Below are 19,505 nucleotides of genomic sequence, written 5' to 3'. Positions count from 1 at the left end.
TGTCTGTATTCTTACATCAAAAAGGAGCGTGACATAATTTAGATTACGAGTTACTTTTCTTGTTATAACGAGTTTAATATTTTTTTTACCTTAATTGTGAAAAATGAGCCTTTCCGGCTTTCGTATTCAATGACATATCATAAATAAAATAAAACTATGTGGTAAGCACACAAATATTGTTTATTAATGTTATTTCAAAAATTGCTTAGGATTTTTTTTTTCGTTTGGAGTTCTAGCAATTCTAAGTATTTTTCTAACTATTTTTCCCTATTTTTAACATTATTATTCCAATGAAGCGGCAGATTTTCAATTCTAGTAAAAAAAAAATATATATTTCATTTTTTGTTTATTTCGCTAGTTTAATGTATATATTTTTTTTAATTTAATAACAAATACGATAATAAAAATAATAGGGATTCGATAAATAGGGGAGTGTTCTTACCTGTTGGCGTCCGTAACGTGCTGTAAACTATCAACCGAAAAAGAATGCATAAATAGGGACAACCCATAATGTTCCGAAGACTTGGCACACATTAAGAAAACCATTAGGAAGTTGACACAAAGGTCACATTTGGCGAACCACAGAATGCATTTAATCGTCATACAGATGTTCAGAAGTGCAACATTTTTATTTGCAATTAGTGTGTACAACTTCTGCAAGGTTATTAATGTGTTAAAAGTCGTAAATACTGAAGTCTGACAAGAGAATGAACTCGGAAAATAGGGGAAATAACAGTGTAAATAACATTCGCTGGCTAAAAGTTCATATTTATATATAACAATGTGATAAAGATATTTCACAAGATATTATTTGTGGTTTCTTTATAGGGAATATATTGCATATAAAATACTAGTAGTTGACCTGCCTTTTTAATTATTACTACCACCATGTTCTAAAAACAGTAGCAATGAATTTGTGGATCCTCCTTTGAAATGGTAAACAAGAAATAGATTTTGGGGTACCAAATTAAAACTGTTCAATTGTAACATTGATTTTATGCGTTGGCCTCAAAGAGCAGTCAGGATAGTATAACACCTTGTTGTATTCCGGCAAAGTGTCGGATTTTATTTGAGTCCTTGGTCATAGAACTAGCCTGTCTTATTCAAATGGTAGGTGGAATTGTTCAAGAAATTCCACCAGTCATCCGTAAGATAGAGTTGTCGTGTGATACAGGTTTGTTTGTTTAAGGACAGATGATACGTTCCTCAATAATATATTATTTTTTTTCAAGATTTTGTCATTGAAGTATTGCTACTTTAACATGTTTATTCACAAAAAATTGAGGTACCTTACCAGGCATTTGTGCAAGGTACCAGAGGGTAGTTTTTCTTACATAATCCATTTGGAACAAAAATAATTTTCAAATATCATTTTTTTTTTAGTGTTTGGATTTTTTTTTAGGACGATTCGAAACTGGTTTAAAAATCAGAATGTAATTAAAATTTTGAATATTTTTCATATATTACGAAGATATACATAACAGATATTTATGGAACGTATCGTCTGACCTTAAGTGCCTAACAAGTCAGTGTACGAGGGCTGTTCGGAAATTATTGAGACTATCGCCTTAACTCCAGAAAAAAAAGAAATCAATTCATGAAAGTTCACCAGAATTTTATCAAGAACATATGATACAATTTTGCAAAATCTCTTGTTGATGGTACCATTGGATGAGAACCGATGAAATTCTAAACTTGCATATGTCCATTGACCCGAGATAATCACAACGTCATTTTAACGTTACTTCGGCATTAGATTTTTTTGTCACACTGAAACGATTGGAGAGCGTCAACTCTTCTTTTTTCTGTCATCACTTGATAACATTCTAGGAACCCAATTGGCACAAATTGTCTCCATTCTTAAGCTCTCCCTTCTTTACAAACTCGTGTGTTGTTGCTACCCTTCTGTCATCCTTTCAGTACCAACATGGTGACGTTAATGCGTTCAAAATAACTGATGGTCATCCAGCTTCTTTGCTTTCACTATGGTTAAATGATTTGTTAGGAAAATGTTTTAATCAGCAATAACCTAAAGTCCTAGATATGTTTCCTTTACATTGTGTTTTGTTTTAGACGGTCCCTTTTCTGAACAATCCTGCTCAGCTCTACACAGATATTAACGCATGCCCGCTGCTCCGCCTTGACGTCAAAATTCATTTTACTGTCATTACAAGATTTCTATAGCTTGATGAAAAATCTTTATGAAATCCATATTTCTAATAAAAAAATCTTTCAAACCTGCACAAAATAAAGTAAAGATAAAGATTGAAATATGATTTGTATAATTTTATGAATTTTTTATACATTCTGTGGGTCATCCAGAACTTAGTACGTAATATTTACAGAATTCAAACATGTTTTTGAGGCTGCGCCAGGTACCCTACCATCAACACATTAATAGGTCAATTAAAATATTTTTTAAAAAATATTTCTTGCTTTTATATACTGGGTATTGTTGGTGTTTGTCAAATGTATATACAATATATCAAAAAGCGTTGATTAGAAAGGAAAATATACAGAATGTCTTAATAAGCTCCGAACCTTGTTCAAAATAATATCAGTCGTTTCGGTATTTTGATGGTCTTCCTACAGTTTTTTCTTTTAAGGCTTTCCACAGCAAAACAAAACAATGTTCTGTATGTTTAACATATTTATTTTTTATTAACAAATAATAAATAACAAAGACTCCATTTTGAGGACTGGTGCCATGAAATCGGTACACAGACTCGCAGCTTAGTAACCATAACCTGCAAATAAAAAATATTTACTCTTAAATGGTGATTATTAAAGTATGTTAAACCAAAGTCGTTGTCGTTCATTTCGGAAAGTAGTTCTTTGAAAAAGAAATGAAAAATGATACCTAAAGCAGTTCAGCAAATCTGTTTGAATAATACATGTATGCTTCCAAAAGACGGAATTTAAATGTAAAGCTTTTAATGATTTTTTTAAATTACCTCCGAACTTTTTCCTGAAGATAGGTCTCATAAATCTGATTTTCCTGATTGGAATGGCCCTCATCTTTTTGTATGAAGATTTTCTGTATCCTCCACCGTAGCGTTTTCCGTATCCTCCGAACCTGGGTCTGTAGACGACCATGGGTCTGTAGTAACCTCCGCCAATTATGCCCTTTCCGTATTTTCCGTATCCACCCTTCTTTCCTCCAAATCCTCCACCAATGCCTGCTCCAGCCCCAGCTCCGACTGAGACACGGGCGCCTACGGCGGCTCCAACACCGACACCTCCTCCGATACCGACACCACCTCCAATGCCGACACCTCCTCCGACACCAAATCCACCGTTATCTCCTCCAATAATTACTGAGTCGTCAAATGATCCGCTGATAGCGTTAAGATTTCCACCTCCGTTGATGATTGTGCTGTCATCGAATGATCCGCTGATGGAGTTCAGGTTTCCACCTCTACCGATGATTGTGCTGTCATCGAATGATCCGCTGATGGAGTTGAGGTTTCCACCTCTACCGATGATTGTGCTGTCATCGAAAGATCCGCTGATGCTGTTGATGTTGCCACCAATGATTGTGCTGTCATCGAAGTTACCGTTAATGCTGTTGAAGTGACCACCACCAATAACAGTTGTGTCATCGAATGATCCTCCAATAGAGCCACCTCCGATGTTATCAACGAACCCGCCTCCGATATCACCACCGATACCTCCTCCGATACCGATACCACCTCCAACACCGATACCGCCCCCAACAGCGGCACCAACGGCAGCTCCCACAGACACATCAGCAGAAGCATGAGCACCACCTCCGATGATTCCACCATTATGGTGATCAAAGTGATTTCCATGGCCTATATCGTGATGGTCGATGATTCCTCCCTTTCCGTGGTGACCGTTGTCAATATTTCCACCATTAAATCCAGCATCGAATTGTCCACCGACTCCAAGTCCAACACCAAGATCAACCTGAGCAGATCCAACTCCAATAGCGCCACCCTTAGATCCGTGATGATCGATGTGACCCTGGTGATGGTCAATTACACCACCCTTTCCCCAGCCCTGGTCATGAACAGCACCACCAAGTTTATTGGCAGCCGCTCCACCAATGGTTCTCCAAAGCCCGACATCAGCCAGGGCCATGACGAGACAAAGGGCGAGCGTTTTCTTCATTGTTAATGCTGCAAAAAAAAGGAAATTATAGACCTTGTCTACAGTGTGAAACACAATAACTTGTTCTGAAACTTGATGTGTAACTTTGGACCTCGGGGTATGTTGTTGAAAAGTTGTAAAACATGATTGTACCGTAGTACGAATGACGAAACAGGTAAATTTATTTGTTCACTACCTTTATAATGTAACAGTCCAAAACAGTTTGAATTTAGAATTCTAACAAGAAACCCACTGACTGAATGTAAAGAAATTAAGCATGTTGAATCCTTCAACCTATTTTTTCCCTTAATATCTTTGTGGATTTTCAGTACAATATTTGCATGCTCGTGGAAAGAACAGTTTGCAGTTACAAGAGAACTTACTTGCTCGGAGTCTTTCTTTGGACACATCCACACTATGCACGTGCAGCTATATATATGCCCTGCACTGTCTGGATGTCCGAGTGCTCTATCATCCCTAAAGTGTTAAAATCTGTCATGTTAGATAACAGTTTCATTGTCTCTGGCCAGCCATTTACGTAACCCGCCATGTTCAATGTCCGATACCAGACAGATGTTTCATTATATTTTGCAGTCTGATGTGTTTATTGTGAGAGACCCTCCTTTAATTCACAAGCTAAACTACATCGAGAATAAATCTTGAAAGCACGTTTGTCTTAAATTTTTGAACCTTTTAGACAAGCGTCCCGAGAATCTGAATATAGACCGCTGCTGACGACAGTTGCACATTAAACGACAACGAGCGATTGTGTGTATTGCATGGGTGTTTTACGAGAAAAGATATATTTTGTTCGAATTTTAATGTTATTCAGGGATGTGTACTTCAGAATGTTTGTTGACATAATCATGGGAATTTAAATGATGATATTCTATAGAATAATATTCCATATTTTAAAAAGTTAATATGGATAATTATGAGAATGTTTACAAATACCAGTCAGTAAGTTGTAATAAAAAAAAATAGAGATCGTCGTTTGAATTTCCGAGGTTTTCAATGATTTAACCATTTTAATGCCTCGAATTAAAAAAGAGTCTTAATTTTCTTCTAAATAGAATCCATAAAACGGTTTCAATTTTTGCTGCAAGTATATGCATCTATTTTCCCTCTAAAATCAGTAATTATTTATTATATTAGTGACATGCGTGTTGTTAAAGAATACTATAAAATTTTACAGCAAAAATACGTTTAAAATTTCTTAAAAGATCTATATGTGTAACTCATTATTTAGATACTAGTATTACAGTTAGGACATTATGCATAGATACATACATATATGATAATGTTCTTTTTGCTAGGATTTACGTAGAATATACGAGAAAATGAAATATCCGTTATCTACTGACAAAAAATAATATATAATAAATTAATATTAATAATACCTTTGGAGAAGTAGAGAGTTGCAACCCACATAAGTATTGATCTGCTGCCCGAGATAAAAACTGAAAGGTCTTCAAGTGGTATAGCATGGGCGAATTTAGAGAGTCAAGGGGGGGGTGTCCCCCCCCCTTTTCGGACTGAAATTTTTAGTGTTATTAAATTTCTGTGTAAAAGTAACGATCAAATGACCATTGAACCCTAAGGAACAAGGACCCCTATAAAAACGGTAATAATAAAATTTAGTTAAGATAGTGCCCCCTCCCAAAATAGAATTTTTAGGTTTGGACTCCCTCTGCGTGTCAAAAAATGTTTTTTCCAGATTTCAGTACTCCCTATCTTAGGGGATTGTTTTTTCATTAAGTCGTGTGAGGATTGCGTATTCATTTACAAATCAATGTACATATTTCCTTTGTTTTTGTAAATAGTCCAAACAAATTTTCTAAATCGCGCAATCGATTTTCTAAATCGTACAAAGAATTTTCAAATTTTACAAACAAATAACTAAATCGTACAAACGATTTTCTAAATTGTACAAACGAATTTCTAAATCGTTTGAACGATTTAAAAATCGTACAAACGATTTATTTAAATAATTGTACAAACGAAGTTCTAAATTGTACAAACGAATTTATAGATCGCACATACGATTTTCTTAATTGAACAAAGGAATTTCTAAATCGTTTGAAAGACTTAAAAATCGTATAAATGATTTTCTAAATCGTACAAATGATTTCAAAATCGAACAAACGAATTAATAAATCGTTCAAACGATTTAAAAATCGTACAAACAGTTTTCTTATTCGTACAAACGAATTTCTAAATTGTAGAAACGAGTTTCTAGAACGATTTCATTTATTTTTTTCCTGCTAAATTGAAATGACACTTAAACGTACGCGCCGTCGTAGAATTCAAAATATTAATTGAAAAATTATGTTTAAGTATTTTCTTTGGGTCTTTCAAATTTGTATGAAATACGATTTTGACTAAATCGTTTGCTCTTTCTAAAAAATCTTTGTTTTGCAAACTGTAGAACATTTCATATTAGTACTAGTGGTACATTGTAAATTAAATTTGTAAAATTTACAATTGTCACAATTTTGAATTTCTTAAATTGCAAAACTTTATGTAACATTAGTGCAGTACCATTTGGCATTGTACCTCACCTGAGCCGATGGTTCAAGTGAGCCTTTCTCGTCAAAGTGTCTGGCGTCTGTCTGTCATCTGTAAACTTTTCGCATTTTCGACTTCTTCCCAAGAGCCATTGGGTCTATTTCAACCAAACTTGCTACAAAGCATCCTTGGATGAAGGGGATTAAAGTTAATTCAAATAACTACAACGCCCTTTTTCAAGGGGAGATAATCAAGAATTTGCGAAAAATTGGTGGCATCATGCATTTAAAAATCTCATGAAGAACCATAAAGCCAGAAAGGATGAAACTTGTGTGAGACCTTCATTACATCTCTAGATTCAAATTTGTTCCTATCATATCATAAAAGAACCCTAGTGGGTAGGACAAGGCCACAACAGGGGTTTAAATTTTTACAAAAAAATGTATAGGAAATATTTTAAAAAAATCTTATTCTCAAGAACAGCGATGCCATTATTAGTCATATAAAAGAAAATTATCAACAAGTAGTATAGATCCAAATTTGTTCAATTCATGACCCCCAGGGGTAGGGCGGGACCACAACAGCGGGTCAAAGTTTTACATAGCAATATATAGGAAATATCTAAAAGACATCTTCTTCTCAAGAACAGCAAAGCCATTTTTAGTCATTTTAATGTCATATTTTCAAACGATCTTGAGCCTTAGGGGTAGGCAGGACCACAACAGAGGATCAAAGTTATACATAGGAATATATATGAAGTATCCAAAAGAAATCTTCAGAACAGCAAAGCCATTATTTGTCATATAAGTAAAAATATTTGTCATATAAATAAAGAAGCATCCTCAAATAGTATACTTTCAATTTTTTTTTTCAAATAATGACCCCTGGGAATAGGGTGGAGCAACAACAGGGGATTAAAGTTATACATATGAATATCTAGACATATATATTAAAAATCTTCTCAAGGGCAGCATAGCGGCTGCCATGATAAGTCATACAATGTATTTATATGGAATAATCCTCAAGTAGGGTAGAGTGAAATTTGTTCAAATCATGACCCACAGGAATAGGATGGGGCCACAATGAACAAAGGTTAAACAGGGTAGAGAGATATTTGTTCGAATCATGACCCATTATATACAATTAAAAACTTTTTTCTTCATAATTCAGTTAAAAATCATTGGAGCAGAACAAAATGCAAACTTCATCTGCAACTCAGCTACATATGTAGGTAGACTCACATAAAAAATCTGCAAGGGTTTAGGGGGGAAAAGTTGGAAAACTGGTCCCCATAAGAAATTTAAAAGGGCCATAATTCTGTAAAAAAAAAAAAAAAATCCATGAAGTGTAACAAAATGCAAACTTGATATGTAACTCATCAAGGTACACTCACATATCGCAAAGCAGCTCAATGTTTATAAACATTTTTAAACTAGAAATAATTGTCCATAGGACATGAATGCCTCGCCAAGTGTATATCAGTAATGCAGCATGAAAATTTATATTAGTGTATGAAGTTTGATGAGAATATCTTGAATAATTTCTTTAAAATTGAAATTGAAATCTAAGAAAAAATGGATGTAGATGATAAATTCTCACAAAAATTATGTATAAGCTTACATAAAAATATCTGCCATTAGACATACATGCATGCTTTGATCAGAACAGCTCATCTCACATGATTAAAAAAGTGAGGCCACAGGAAAGTGCAAGGTCAAAAATTTCTGATATAGTTGAATAGTTCTCACTAATTATGTACCTGCATATTAAGTTTGATAGAAATATCTTGAATGGTTTCTTTCAAACTGAGCAAAACACAAATTAAAGAAAAGTGAGGTCAAGGTGAAAGGAAAGTTCAAGGTCAAAAATGTTGATGCAGTTGAACAGCTTACATCAGTATATATTAGCATATGAAGTTTGATAAAAATATCATGAATGGTTTCTTTAAAACTAGGCTAAACACAAATTTAAGAAAAGTGAGGTCAAGGTCAAAGAAAAGGTCAAGGCCAAAAGTTTTTAATGCAGTTGAATAGCTCTAACTAATACATATCAGCATATCAAGTTTGATAAAAATATCTTGAATGGTATATTTAAAACCGAGCTAAACACTAATTTAAGAAAAGTGAGGCCAAGGTCAAAGGAAAGGTAAAAAAAATGTTGATGCAGTTGAATAGCTTACATCTTTATGTATTAACATATGAAGTTTGATGAAAATATCATGAACGGTTTCTTTAAAACTGCGCTAAACACTAATTTAAGAAAAGTGAGGCCAGGATCAAAGAAAAAGTCAAGGTAAAAAATGTTGATGCAGTTGAATAGCTTATTTCAGTATGTATCAGCATATGAAGTTTGATAAAACAATCCTGAATGGTTTCTTCAAAATTGAGCTAAACACTAAGAAAAGCAAGGTCAAGGTCAAAGAAAAGGTCAAGGTAAAAAATGTTGATGCAGTTGAAAAGCTTACATCAGTATGTATCAGCATATGAACTTTGATTAAACTATCTTGAATGGTTTCTTTAAAATTGAGCTAAACACTAATTTAAGAAAAGTGAGGTCAAGGTCAAAGGGAAGGTCAAGTTCAAAAAATGGTGATGTAGTTGAATAGCTTAAATCAGTATCAATCAGCATATGAAGTTTGAATAAAAATATCTTGAATAGTTTCTTTGAAACTGAGCTTTGAACTGAGCTAAATGCAAAGCAGGACGGAAGGATGGAAGACAGAGATGACAAACTCTATATGCCCTGGCCATTTTCATGGCAGAGCATAAAAATGAAGAAATCCAAGTGTGACAGACAGATTAACAGATAAGAAGAAACATCTGGTTTCACCTTTAGGAGACTGATGTATTATGTGGTGATCGAATTTCTAAAGACCTATAGTTTTTTGGGGAAAATAATGTATACTTAAGGGCACCTCTATCTTGATGCAGGCCTTAACTTTAATTGTGGAAATGGACTTGGGATGTCATGAATTAGTAACGTTAAGCATGTATGTAAAAAAGGCCTAAGGGCTTTAACGGTCACCTGTACAAAACAGTAAAGGTTCATCATCATCATCGACATTGTACACCCTGTGGTGTCTAGGGCAGCACAGTAAAGGTTCCATAGAAGCATAATATAAAATAAAATTAACTGATAGATAAAGATATGCTGCACAAGCGCAAGAGAAATAGGATGATCAGGGATGAACAAAATAGTTAATGTATAACTCAGTAACAAATCAAAAAGTAAATCAATTTTTTTGGTCACACTTGCCAGTGCTAATACACTCCCATTTGTCACTATCACCAGGCAGAGTAGGTCTACCTGGCCATTAAAAACTATGTTCTTTAATTTTGTATTATACATTTAAATTCTTGTATATTATAATTCCTCTATTCAAGTGATTTATTAATTTCAGTATTCAATTGAATATTGCAGCCAACCACAGCTTTGCTTTCTCTACCTTTTCATATTTTATACTGTACTGTCTTCCAGCTACTGTTGAGAACTGACAACACCAATTTTAACCTTTCATAAATTTATTAAGCAATCATATCATTATAGTACAATACACAAAATGTTGGATGGAAATGGCCGGAAATTTTGTAAGAGTCAAGGGAGACAACTAGGATACCATAAACAAACTGGCAAACTATTAGCCTCGCTATTTATTGTCATTAGGTGAATAGCAAAGGAAAATAACCTGTTTTCTTACAAGATCAATAGAGCCCAGGCCAGTACCCAAACAATTGTTAAAAAAAACTTGCTCACTAAAACTGTATTCTGTTTGCCTGATAGATGCCCTGGAGCAGAAAGGATTTTCAAAGAATAAATGCATTTTCTCTTTAAATAATAAATAGAGTCACACCTAAACATCAGACCCGATTCAGCCCTAAACACCAGAACCTCTGATCCAAAGACCATGATACATGTATTGACACAACTTTGGAAGAGGCAGCTTTCTTCATCAAAACCACTTACTTTGTTTGCTTAATACAAGAAGATTTTCAAAGAAAAAATGCATTTTCACTATATGATCAATAATGCCCTGCCCTAAATTTCACAATTTTGAAAGTGGAATCCTAGCTCATCATAACCATGCACATAGTTCCTCTGCTTAAGAATAATGATACACACTTTTATCAAAAAATTTGAAAATAAAAACTTGAGTCATGTTTACATAAGTAAAATGAACAAATTTAAATAGTTTTTAATTTTTCAAGCAAAGTTTAACAATAATGGGATTTAAAGTGACAAAAATTTGTATAGAGTAATAAGGATGGTTGCAGATAAGTAGAATTTTGAACATATAGAAGGTTTAAAATTTCTTGATATTTTAGAAATTTATTATTTGCATCATGTACAACAAAAATAGGCCCGAAAGCATATACCAATCCAGAAATTCAATTTTTTGTTTGTATCATCTGTCCTTAATATACAAGGGGGCAAAAGCTTTTTAAAGAATTTTAAAGAATTTACGCAATGTATGATCAATAGAGCTCCACCAAACCAAGAAGACCTGTGAGACAATGAGTCATGAATTTCATGATTTTGGCAGAGGACTCGAGGCTTAAAGCTGAACACGACTCATAAATGGGCATACACCATTTTCGATACAACTAGTTACGATATCTGCACCGGGATATACCCTTCACATTCGTTACACCTGAATGCTTTATTGTCATGGGTATCAGCGTGGAATGTCGACACATGTTCATGCTGGTTATCTTACATTACCTTTGTTTTACATTTTATTGCAGTTACGTGTATTTGTGTTTGTTCAATGTATACTGCACTGACCTGTGCAACTGTTGTAGGTTTCTTTGATATCTTACTCTCCTGCATTAGAAGAAGTACACAGTTATATTTTGTCGCTAACAAGTGCTATATAGCATACGTCCATCTACATCCGTGATAATTGATTACACTGAACAGTGACCAAGTCAGCGGCTTTATATAGGGGCCCTCGGATATAGTGAGAAACCTACTGAATATGGCGGACAAATTTCTTTTACGAATCATGTTCTGCTTTAAGGAAATCAAGCTGAAAGTTTGACTGATTGATGTCCAGGCCCCGGGATCATGAAACATCTTAAGCTTAAGTCAAAATCTTTATGTTGTACTAATATGTTGTAAAAGTCAATCAGGCCAAAATTAAGCTCTTTTACAGTATTGCTTTACAAAAATGTTGTTATCTGCAAAGTTAGACATTGATTCAATAAATAATAAGGTTCACTGGTTCCAGAGAGGAAGCTGAAAATGTTTACCGGTAAATGTTTTTTTATAACCGATAGAGGAAAAGTAGCAAAGGTCACATTTGTGACTATAAATAAGGATGACCTAATACATGGTGTAGTACCTAAACGGTTACTATCAGAACAAAAAAGCATTAAATGTTTCTATTAGAAATTTGTACGGCTGCTAGCTGAAGTAAAAATGTTGGAGACACTTGGAACAAGTTGCAAAATTGTCATAAAGTGACCCAAATCAATTAAGTCTCAGATAAATCCTTGTGCACGGAACAAGTATGGAATTTCTTTCAATGATGCCAGATGTATTTTGTAGAAGAACCATCTAAAAATTTAGATATAGTAAAATTTCCGAAGCCTGTACTCATTCGCAAGTCAATATACTGCAAGTTTTCATGCTTCTTTTCATAATATATAGGTTACATTGTGTAAAGATGTGTCAATCTATAATAATACGTAGATATAATAAAAATTATTTAAAAAGTGTATTTTGAAAGAGATTTTTGGACAAAACATGATCTTCTTAAGTTACGGTTGCTAACAAAATCTTGGTATGTATACATCGGCTATAAACTGAAAATAATGCACCGGCTGCTATTTGAAAAATAAATTCTTTCACATCAAGAAAGAGAAAATTAACGTACTTGCCTGCACAGACCTAAAAAATATATTTAAAACATCGATATCCCAAACAGCATGTGAAACACTGATCTTCAAAAGGCATCACTATACGAAATCAAAAAGAAAGTTATACGAAGGTAAGGAAAATTAATTTTAAATTAAATGAAAGAACTTTTACTATCAGTACTTTAAAACCTTTGCAAAGCTAGAGTCTTTTTGGATTTTTGTGGCCTACATGTATACTTAGACCTAAATAATAGCTAGAAAAATTTAAGTGTAACCTTTGACGGTGGTGCATTGGTACGCTCTAGCTACAGAAAATACAATTAACACACAATACTCAAACCATCGGATCTTGAATGGAGAGGATGTCCGATCCCCCCTTTGGATTTTCTGAATTATTTAATTTATACAGACAGAAGAGACACGTCCCCCCCCCCCCCCCCAGCCACGAAAGAAAGATGTTTTTCAGATACAGAAGTCTCCACCTTTTTGCTTGTCAATTTTCTTAAATTTACTTCTATTTCTCTCTGTCCCCCCCTCCCCCCCTTTGGAAAAAAAAGTTGTAGATCCAAACATGAAAAAGGCTAAAATTCTATCCAGTAAGTAATATCTATGTAAATTTAAAGGAAAGAGCATTACAATTATTAACAGACATTTGTAGTCTTTTTTGAAATAGAAGGGGGGAGGGGGAGGGTAACTGTGTCCAGTTCCAATTTCGTTCTCATTTTCAATACATGTACATATTGTTTTGGACAACAGGAGTGTTTGACCAAAAAAGCTATCATTAACAGCTAGAGACTCTTCTTGGAAAAAAGTAGGAAAAAGTGGGAGGGGAAAAGTCCTCTGATACGCCAAGCAGTATCGTAGTTGATTGAACTAGATGTATAATATAATAGCATCCAATAAGGTCTGTTATTCGAGCAAGCCGCACACTTGGACCAAACCTGTAAGGATGGTGTATCTAGGGATGCATTGCTTATACATAGGATCTGATGCTCGATCTGGCCTTCAATTTTTGAATAGTGTTTGGTGCAGGTCTATTCTAAAGAAACTATTTACCTTCATATATGACAAAGTTTGGAAGAACAATGAACCTAGGGATGCACAATATAGCATGTACAATTAATAGCGTAAACTTCTATGTACAATGTGCAATGAAAGAAAAAGTGAGCAAGCTCACATACCCCACGCTCCCCCAAAACTCGACAATGCAACATGTACTGAATAGTACAGTGCATTTTAAATACACAGTATAATTCAAAAAGGGGCATTACTTGCAAAAAATCATCACATCAAAACTTCTTGCATAAGGACATTTAAATCTTTGTATGTTACAAATTTAATTGGGCTGAAGTGTTTCTAGATAAATAATGGAATAATGGGGGTGGGTGGGTTGAGAACTATCCAAGATTCAAGATTTTGTGTGTGAGTTAAATCATTAATATTTTGATCTCAAAATCAATAGGGGTCTTTTAAGGTCATAAAATATTTCACATAAAATGTCATTACAAAGGCTGATTCCAGTGTGGATTTCCTTATTACCTAGCTGGAAACTTTCTTCAATAATAGGCAAAACTCTTAGGGCAAAAATAATGGAATCGGAATTTCTTGGTAATATGCACATCTACACACTGTGTCCTAAATATCTGCATAGTTTGACGAAATTCTGTGCGGTGGTTTAAAAAGAGTTGCGCTGACAAAATGTTCATCTCTATATTCAAGATATGGCCAAAAATCTAAGTTGAAAAGTGCCGAAATTCCCAGAAAAAATAAAGGAATCGGAATTTCCTGGTAATATGCACATTTACACATTGTGTCCGAAATATCTGCAAAGTTTGACGAAATTCTGTGCAGCGGTTTAGGAGGAGTTGCGCTGACAAACTGTTCATCTCTATATTCAAGATATGGCCAAAAATCTAAGTTGAAAAGTGCCGAAATTCCCAGAAAAAATAAAGGAATCGGAATTTCCTGGTAATATGCACATTTACACATTGTGTCCGAAATATCTGCAAAGTTTGATGAAATTCTGTGCAGCAGTTTAGGAGGAATTGTGCTGGCAAACTGTTCATCACTATATTTAAGATATGGCCAAAAATCAAAGTTAAAAAGTGCCGAAATTCCCAGAAAAAATAAAGGAATCGGAATTTCCTGGTAATATGCACATCTACACATTGTGTCCTAAATATCTGCAAAGTTTGACGAAATTCTGTGCAGCGGTTTAGGAGGAGTTGTGCTGACAAACTGTTCATTGCTATATTCAAGATATGGCCAAAAATCGAAGTTGAAAAGTTCCGAAATTCCCAGAAAAAATAAAGGAATCGGAATTTCCTGGTAATATGCACATCTACACTCTGTGTCCTAAATATCTGCAAAGTTTGACGAAATTCTGTGCAGCGGTTTAGGAGGAGTTGCGCTGACAAAAAAACAGGACTGACGGACTGACTGACTGACGGAGGGGTCAAAAACATTATATCCCCCGCAACTAGTTGCGTGGGGTATAATTAATTTATTTGTGTCATTATCAATGTCAGACAGCAAAACCTGATGTGGATTTTACCCCTTTCTGCCAAACTGTTTAATTCTCATTTAGACATTGAAACTTTGATCTAACCTTTTAGATTATGTTATCATTTGCTGAGGTGAGCTCCATAAAACATTTGATAAAAAGAATATTCCCCTGGCATGGTTTGTGGTTGGATATGATTTTCTATCAAACTCATTGTGAGTTTGTATCCCCTCTATATATGTACAGGGTATTTACAAACACCACAATTTATTATAATTAGCCATACCCATACATGTATCATACACCTATAGATATAGAAATAAACTAATTTGTCATTATAGGATCGAAATCAAGTTAATATATACAAGTCTGTTATTAAAAAGGAAATAGAATGAACATTTCAAATACAGTTTTCTAAATTATTCCGTAAGATTTCACTAAAATTTGAAAACTTAAGACATTTAATTCCAAAAGAAACCGGTGTAGCTGTAGCCATAACATAAGTTTCTCCGCATAAAAACGCTTTTGTTTTTAAGAAACCAATTAAAATGGGTAATGCTATGAAATAATCAATACTTTTTACAAATATACACCAATCTGTCGGTTCATTTTTATCAAATATCTAAACATTTTGATGCTAATTAAATATACATGTATTTCTTATATGCATGTCAATGTGCTTTAGGCTTTCGATAGTTTTCGTCCTATACCTCAACAATCCTTTTATTCATTAAAAATTTAGAGATATATGTTAGTTTTAAAAGGTATGTTACATTCCGTAAGGGTGAAATACTAAGCAACTATACTTCAATAATTGAATTATTGACCATTTTGTTGAGCCAGTGAAGAAAAATACTTACCATTTCGTCCATTTTTTTCCAGTAGCAACCGCACAATTTTGGGATAGCAGTAATGTAGGCACATTTTTTTCTGATAGCAACTGTTTAGGTACTACACTGTGTAATAACACAAAAAAACTTCTCCTCTGCTTTTAAGGGCTTGGAACCTTCTGCTTGAAAAAATGCAAAGATGAAAGCAATGTTTTTTTCCAAGCAGGCAGCATTAAAAGTTTTGTGCTTTTTTTTCTATCGTTTTGCTCTCTTTTTTTGGCTTCTTTTTTTTTTTCTTGCTTTTTTTTTTCATTTTTTTCTTACATTTTTTTTCTTTTGTGTTGTTTTCTTTTTTCTTTTTTTTGGTTTGCCCCTTTTTTGGTTGTGATTTTTTTTAACACTGCACAAAACTTTAGCTAATGAGATCAGAAAATCTAACAATGCACAATTCAAAATTAATCATTCTCTGTCACAATTTAACATTTACTAATACAATTAACATTAACATGTAATTTCACTGCATTTCTAGTCTCAATCATCATTCACTGTCACAATTTAATCTTAACTACTTATTTAACATTGACATGTACTTTCACTGCAGAACTATTCACAATTCACCATTCACTGTCACAATTTAACATTAACTACTAATTTAACATTGAAATGTACTTTCACTGCAGAACTAATCACAATTCACCATTCACTGTCACAATTTAACATTCACTACTAATTTAACATTGACATGTACTTTCACTGCAGAACTAGTCACAATTCACCATTCACTGTCACAAATTTACATTTACTAATACAAACGATTGACATTTACATGTACTTTCACTGCATAATAACTCATCACAATTCACCATTCTCGTGTCATTTAACATTTACTAATACATGTACAATCAACAAACATTTCCATGTATTTTCACCACAGAATTAGTCACATGAATAATAAATGCTTATTTACATTCAATAACACAATAAATTAGTAGTCACCATTAACCATCTTGTTATAATAGCTCGAGTGAATTTGTACAGACTAATCACAATTATAGCAAAACAATAGATAATAAAAAATATTTCCTTTAGAATATTTTCAAAGTTAACATAATTATTTCATTGGCTTAGAGAAAAAGAATGGGGTCAGTGTGGGAGGAAACCGGAGCACCCGGAGAAAACCCACGTGTCTGAGTGGGCGACCCCACACCCTCTTACAACTCAGACACCCATTTCCAAAACAAATGTTTCAAAAAGATTTGTTTTGGATAATAAAATAATAACATTGTAAATTGGATGTGATTGTGTGTGCATCATGAATATGGCTTTCTGCATTGTCATCTTTCTTTGTCTTTCTCCAAACATGATCACAAGGATATGCCTCTTCAATACTTTTATTTTCTGTCAATGAATAAGAAAAAAGGGTAACCATTAGGACCAATGAAGTAAAACAGAAGAATAGAGTCTTACAGAATGGCATACTTGGGTGACTTATTTGCATACCTGAGGGATCCTAGTCATTCATAATGTCAAGCACATCCACATGGCTTTATCTGAGTCTCCTACAGGGTACTGTCACCAAATCTTCGAAGCACACTATAAAATAGAAGTTAATACTTCAGCATCTAAGTAAGTATAAAACAGATATTAAGAAAAGAACAAACAAATTAAGCGAAATATTATATAACCTTAAGAAAATATTCTTTTGCTTTACTTTGTCAAAAAAAATATCTGGGATTATTAATTATGTCACATACCTGATCAGTGACAGTTATCCACTGTGGTAAGTCTTGCTGTTGGGAAGGTCAACATCCATCAGTCTTTCCTTTTCAATTTGTTTCCACTAATTCCTGTCTGGCTGCTCCTTCCACATCTTGGAGGGTCAACATCCATCAGTCTTGGTATTTCCATTTGTTTCAATTAATTTCTGTCTGGCTGTAGCTTCTCATTTCCACATCCTGGAGGGTCAATGTCCATCATTCTTGTCTTTTCCACTTGTTTCCTGAAATTCCTGTTTGGCTGTAGCTGCTCATTTTCACATCTTGGAGGGGCAACATCCATAAGTCTTATCTTTTCCACTTGTTTCCATCAATTCCTGTTTGGCTGTAAGAAAAAGGGTAACCATTAGAACTGATGAAGTAAAACAGTAGAACAGAGTCTTACAGAATGGCACATTTGGGTAACTTATTCCCATACCTAAAGGATCCTTGTCATTCATAATGTCAAGCACATCCACATGGCTTTATCTTCTCCTACAGGGTACTGTCACCAAATCTTCAAAGCACACTATAAAATAGAAGTTAATACTTCAGCATGTAAGTAAGTATAAAACAGAAATTAAGAAAAGAACAGACAAAAAAAAGCAAAATATTATATAACCTAAGAAAATATTCTTTTGCTTTACTTTGTCCAAAAAATATCTTGTATTATTACTTATGTCACATACCTGATCAGTGACAGTTATCCACTGTGGCAAGTCTTGCTGTTGGGAAGGTCAACATCCATCATTCTTTTTTTTCCTATTGTGTCCACCAATTCCTGTCTGGCTGTAGCTGCTCAATTGCACTTCTTGCAGGGTCAATGTCCATCAGTCTTGCCTTTTCCACTTGTTTCCACCAATTCCTGTTTGGCTATAGCTGCTTATTTCCACATCTTGGAGGGTCGACATCCTTCAGTCTCATTTTCCACTTGTTTCCACCAATTCCTGTTCAGCTGTAGCTGCTCAGTTCCACACCTTGGAGGGGCAACATCCATTAGTCTTGTCTTTTCCCCTTGTTTCCACCAATTCTAATCTGATAGTATCTGCTCATTTCCACATTTCTTGAAGGGGCAGCTAGATTAAGGACTCCCTTATTCCACATCCACCTGTTCAGAGTTGAAACAAAACTAAATGATAAATATAATTGTTCTTTTCCCTAACTCTCATTTTTGTTTTCCATAGATAATGTAAAATAATATAAATTGATGTGCAACTTATCCTGCCTAAATATCATTAACTGAATATAGAATGAAAGCTAATGATCTGTACTGAGATAACATCACTGACTAGTTTGACATAGTTTCTCTGTGGTGTAGGCATGGATCAGGCAATTACTGTAGCTTATAAGTATCGGAATTAATATGAAACAAGCATATGATCAAGATAGAGACATTTTCCTGAATAAATTAATCAATATTTATTTTCCAACTACTGTATATTGAAAAGGCATGTATAGACCTAATTTATGAACACATAAGCATACCTCTACATTAACATACGATTGAACTTCAGTATATAGAACACTGATATCCGAGTGAGTCGAATACCATGGAAATGTCGAAGTGGTTTGAAATTCCTAGCCACTAATTCTTTAACTATTTTTACCCCTGATAGCTTGAATATGTAAATATGTCAAAGTTTTTCTCTGTCCTATCCTCGGTCCTATTGAGTTCGAGATAACGAGGTTTGACTGTACTAAGATAAATGACAGAGTCCAGCTCTCATTAATCCCAAAGTTCAACGTTATCTGCTTCATTATAAATACTGAGCTTTTAATCACATATAGCTTTTATTCCTACTATTTTAAAAAGAGTTGGGAGCTGGTTGTGTGTTGTCACTTCATTCTGCAGTTTAATATATCTTCAATGCATACTATGCCTTTTTTTGGCATTTTATAGAAAGATGGCTAAATTAACATAGTTCCCAAGCATGAGAAA

General features: G+C 34.1%; 1 protein-coding gene and 1 long non-coding RNA gene across 2 annotated transcripts; both read right to left on the bottom strand.

Moving 5' to 3' along the window:
- Positions 1–2,733: 2,733 nt before the first annotated feature.
- LOC133184022 (uncharacterized) lies at positions 2,734–4,104 on the bottom strand. Its single transcript, XM_061318893.1, has 3 exons — positions 3,693–4,104; positions 2,955–3,650; positions 2,734–2,747 (listed from the first exon to the last, which is right to left on the bottom strand). The coding sequence occupies exons 1-3, from the start codon at positions 4,102–4,104 to the stop codon at positions 2,734–2,736; spliced, it is 1,122 nt and encodes a 373-aa protein (XP_061174877.1).
- Positions 4,105–16,187: 12,083 nt separating this feature from the next.
- On the bottom strand, positions 16,188–18,083 carry LOC133183747 (uncharacterized). Its single transcript, XR_009720721.1, has 4 exons — positions 18,006–18,083; positions 17,567–17,912; positions 17,313–17,405; positions 16,188–17,210 (listed from the first exon to the last, which is right to left on the bottom strand). It is a non-coding gene; the product is annotated as an uncharacterized LOC133183747 (long non-coding RNA).
- Positions 18,084–19,505: the final 1,422 nt, after the last annotated feature.

This window comes from Saccostrea echinata, unplaced genomic scaffold (genome assembly GCF_033153115.1).
Source record: "Saccostrea echinata isolate AGI-Se365-2 ecotype Australia unplaced genomic scaffold, CSIRO_AGI_Sech_v1 ptg000009l, whole genome shotgun sequence".
Classification (NCBI taxonomy): domain Eukaryota; kingdom Metazoa; phylum Mollusca; class Bivalvia; order Ostreida; family Ostreidae; genus Saccostrea; species Saccostrea echinata.
Note: the sequence above shows the minus strand (reverse complement) of the source record. Positions and strands in the feature narration are given on the sequence as shown.

Coding starts and splice junctions, on each gene's coding strand:
- LOC133184022 (XM_061318893.1), bottom strand. CDS start 4,104: ATGGCCCTGGCTGATGTCGGGCTTTGGAGAACCATTGGTGGAGCGGCT. Junction 3,651..3,692: donor GGGCGGTATCGGTGTTGGAG/GTGGTATCGGTA, acceptor GTGATATCGGAG/GCGGGTTCGTTGATAACATC.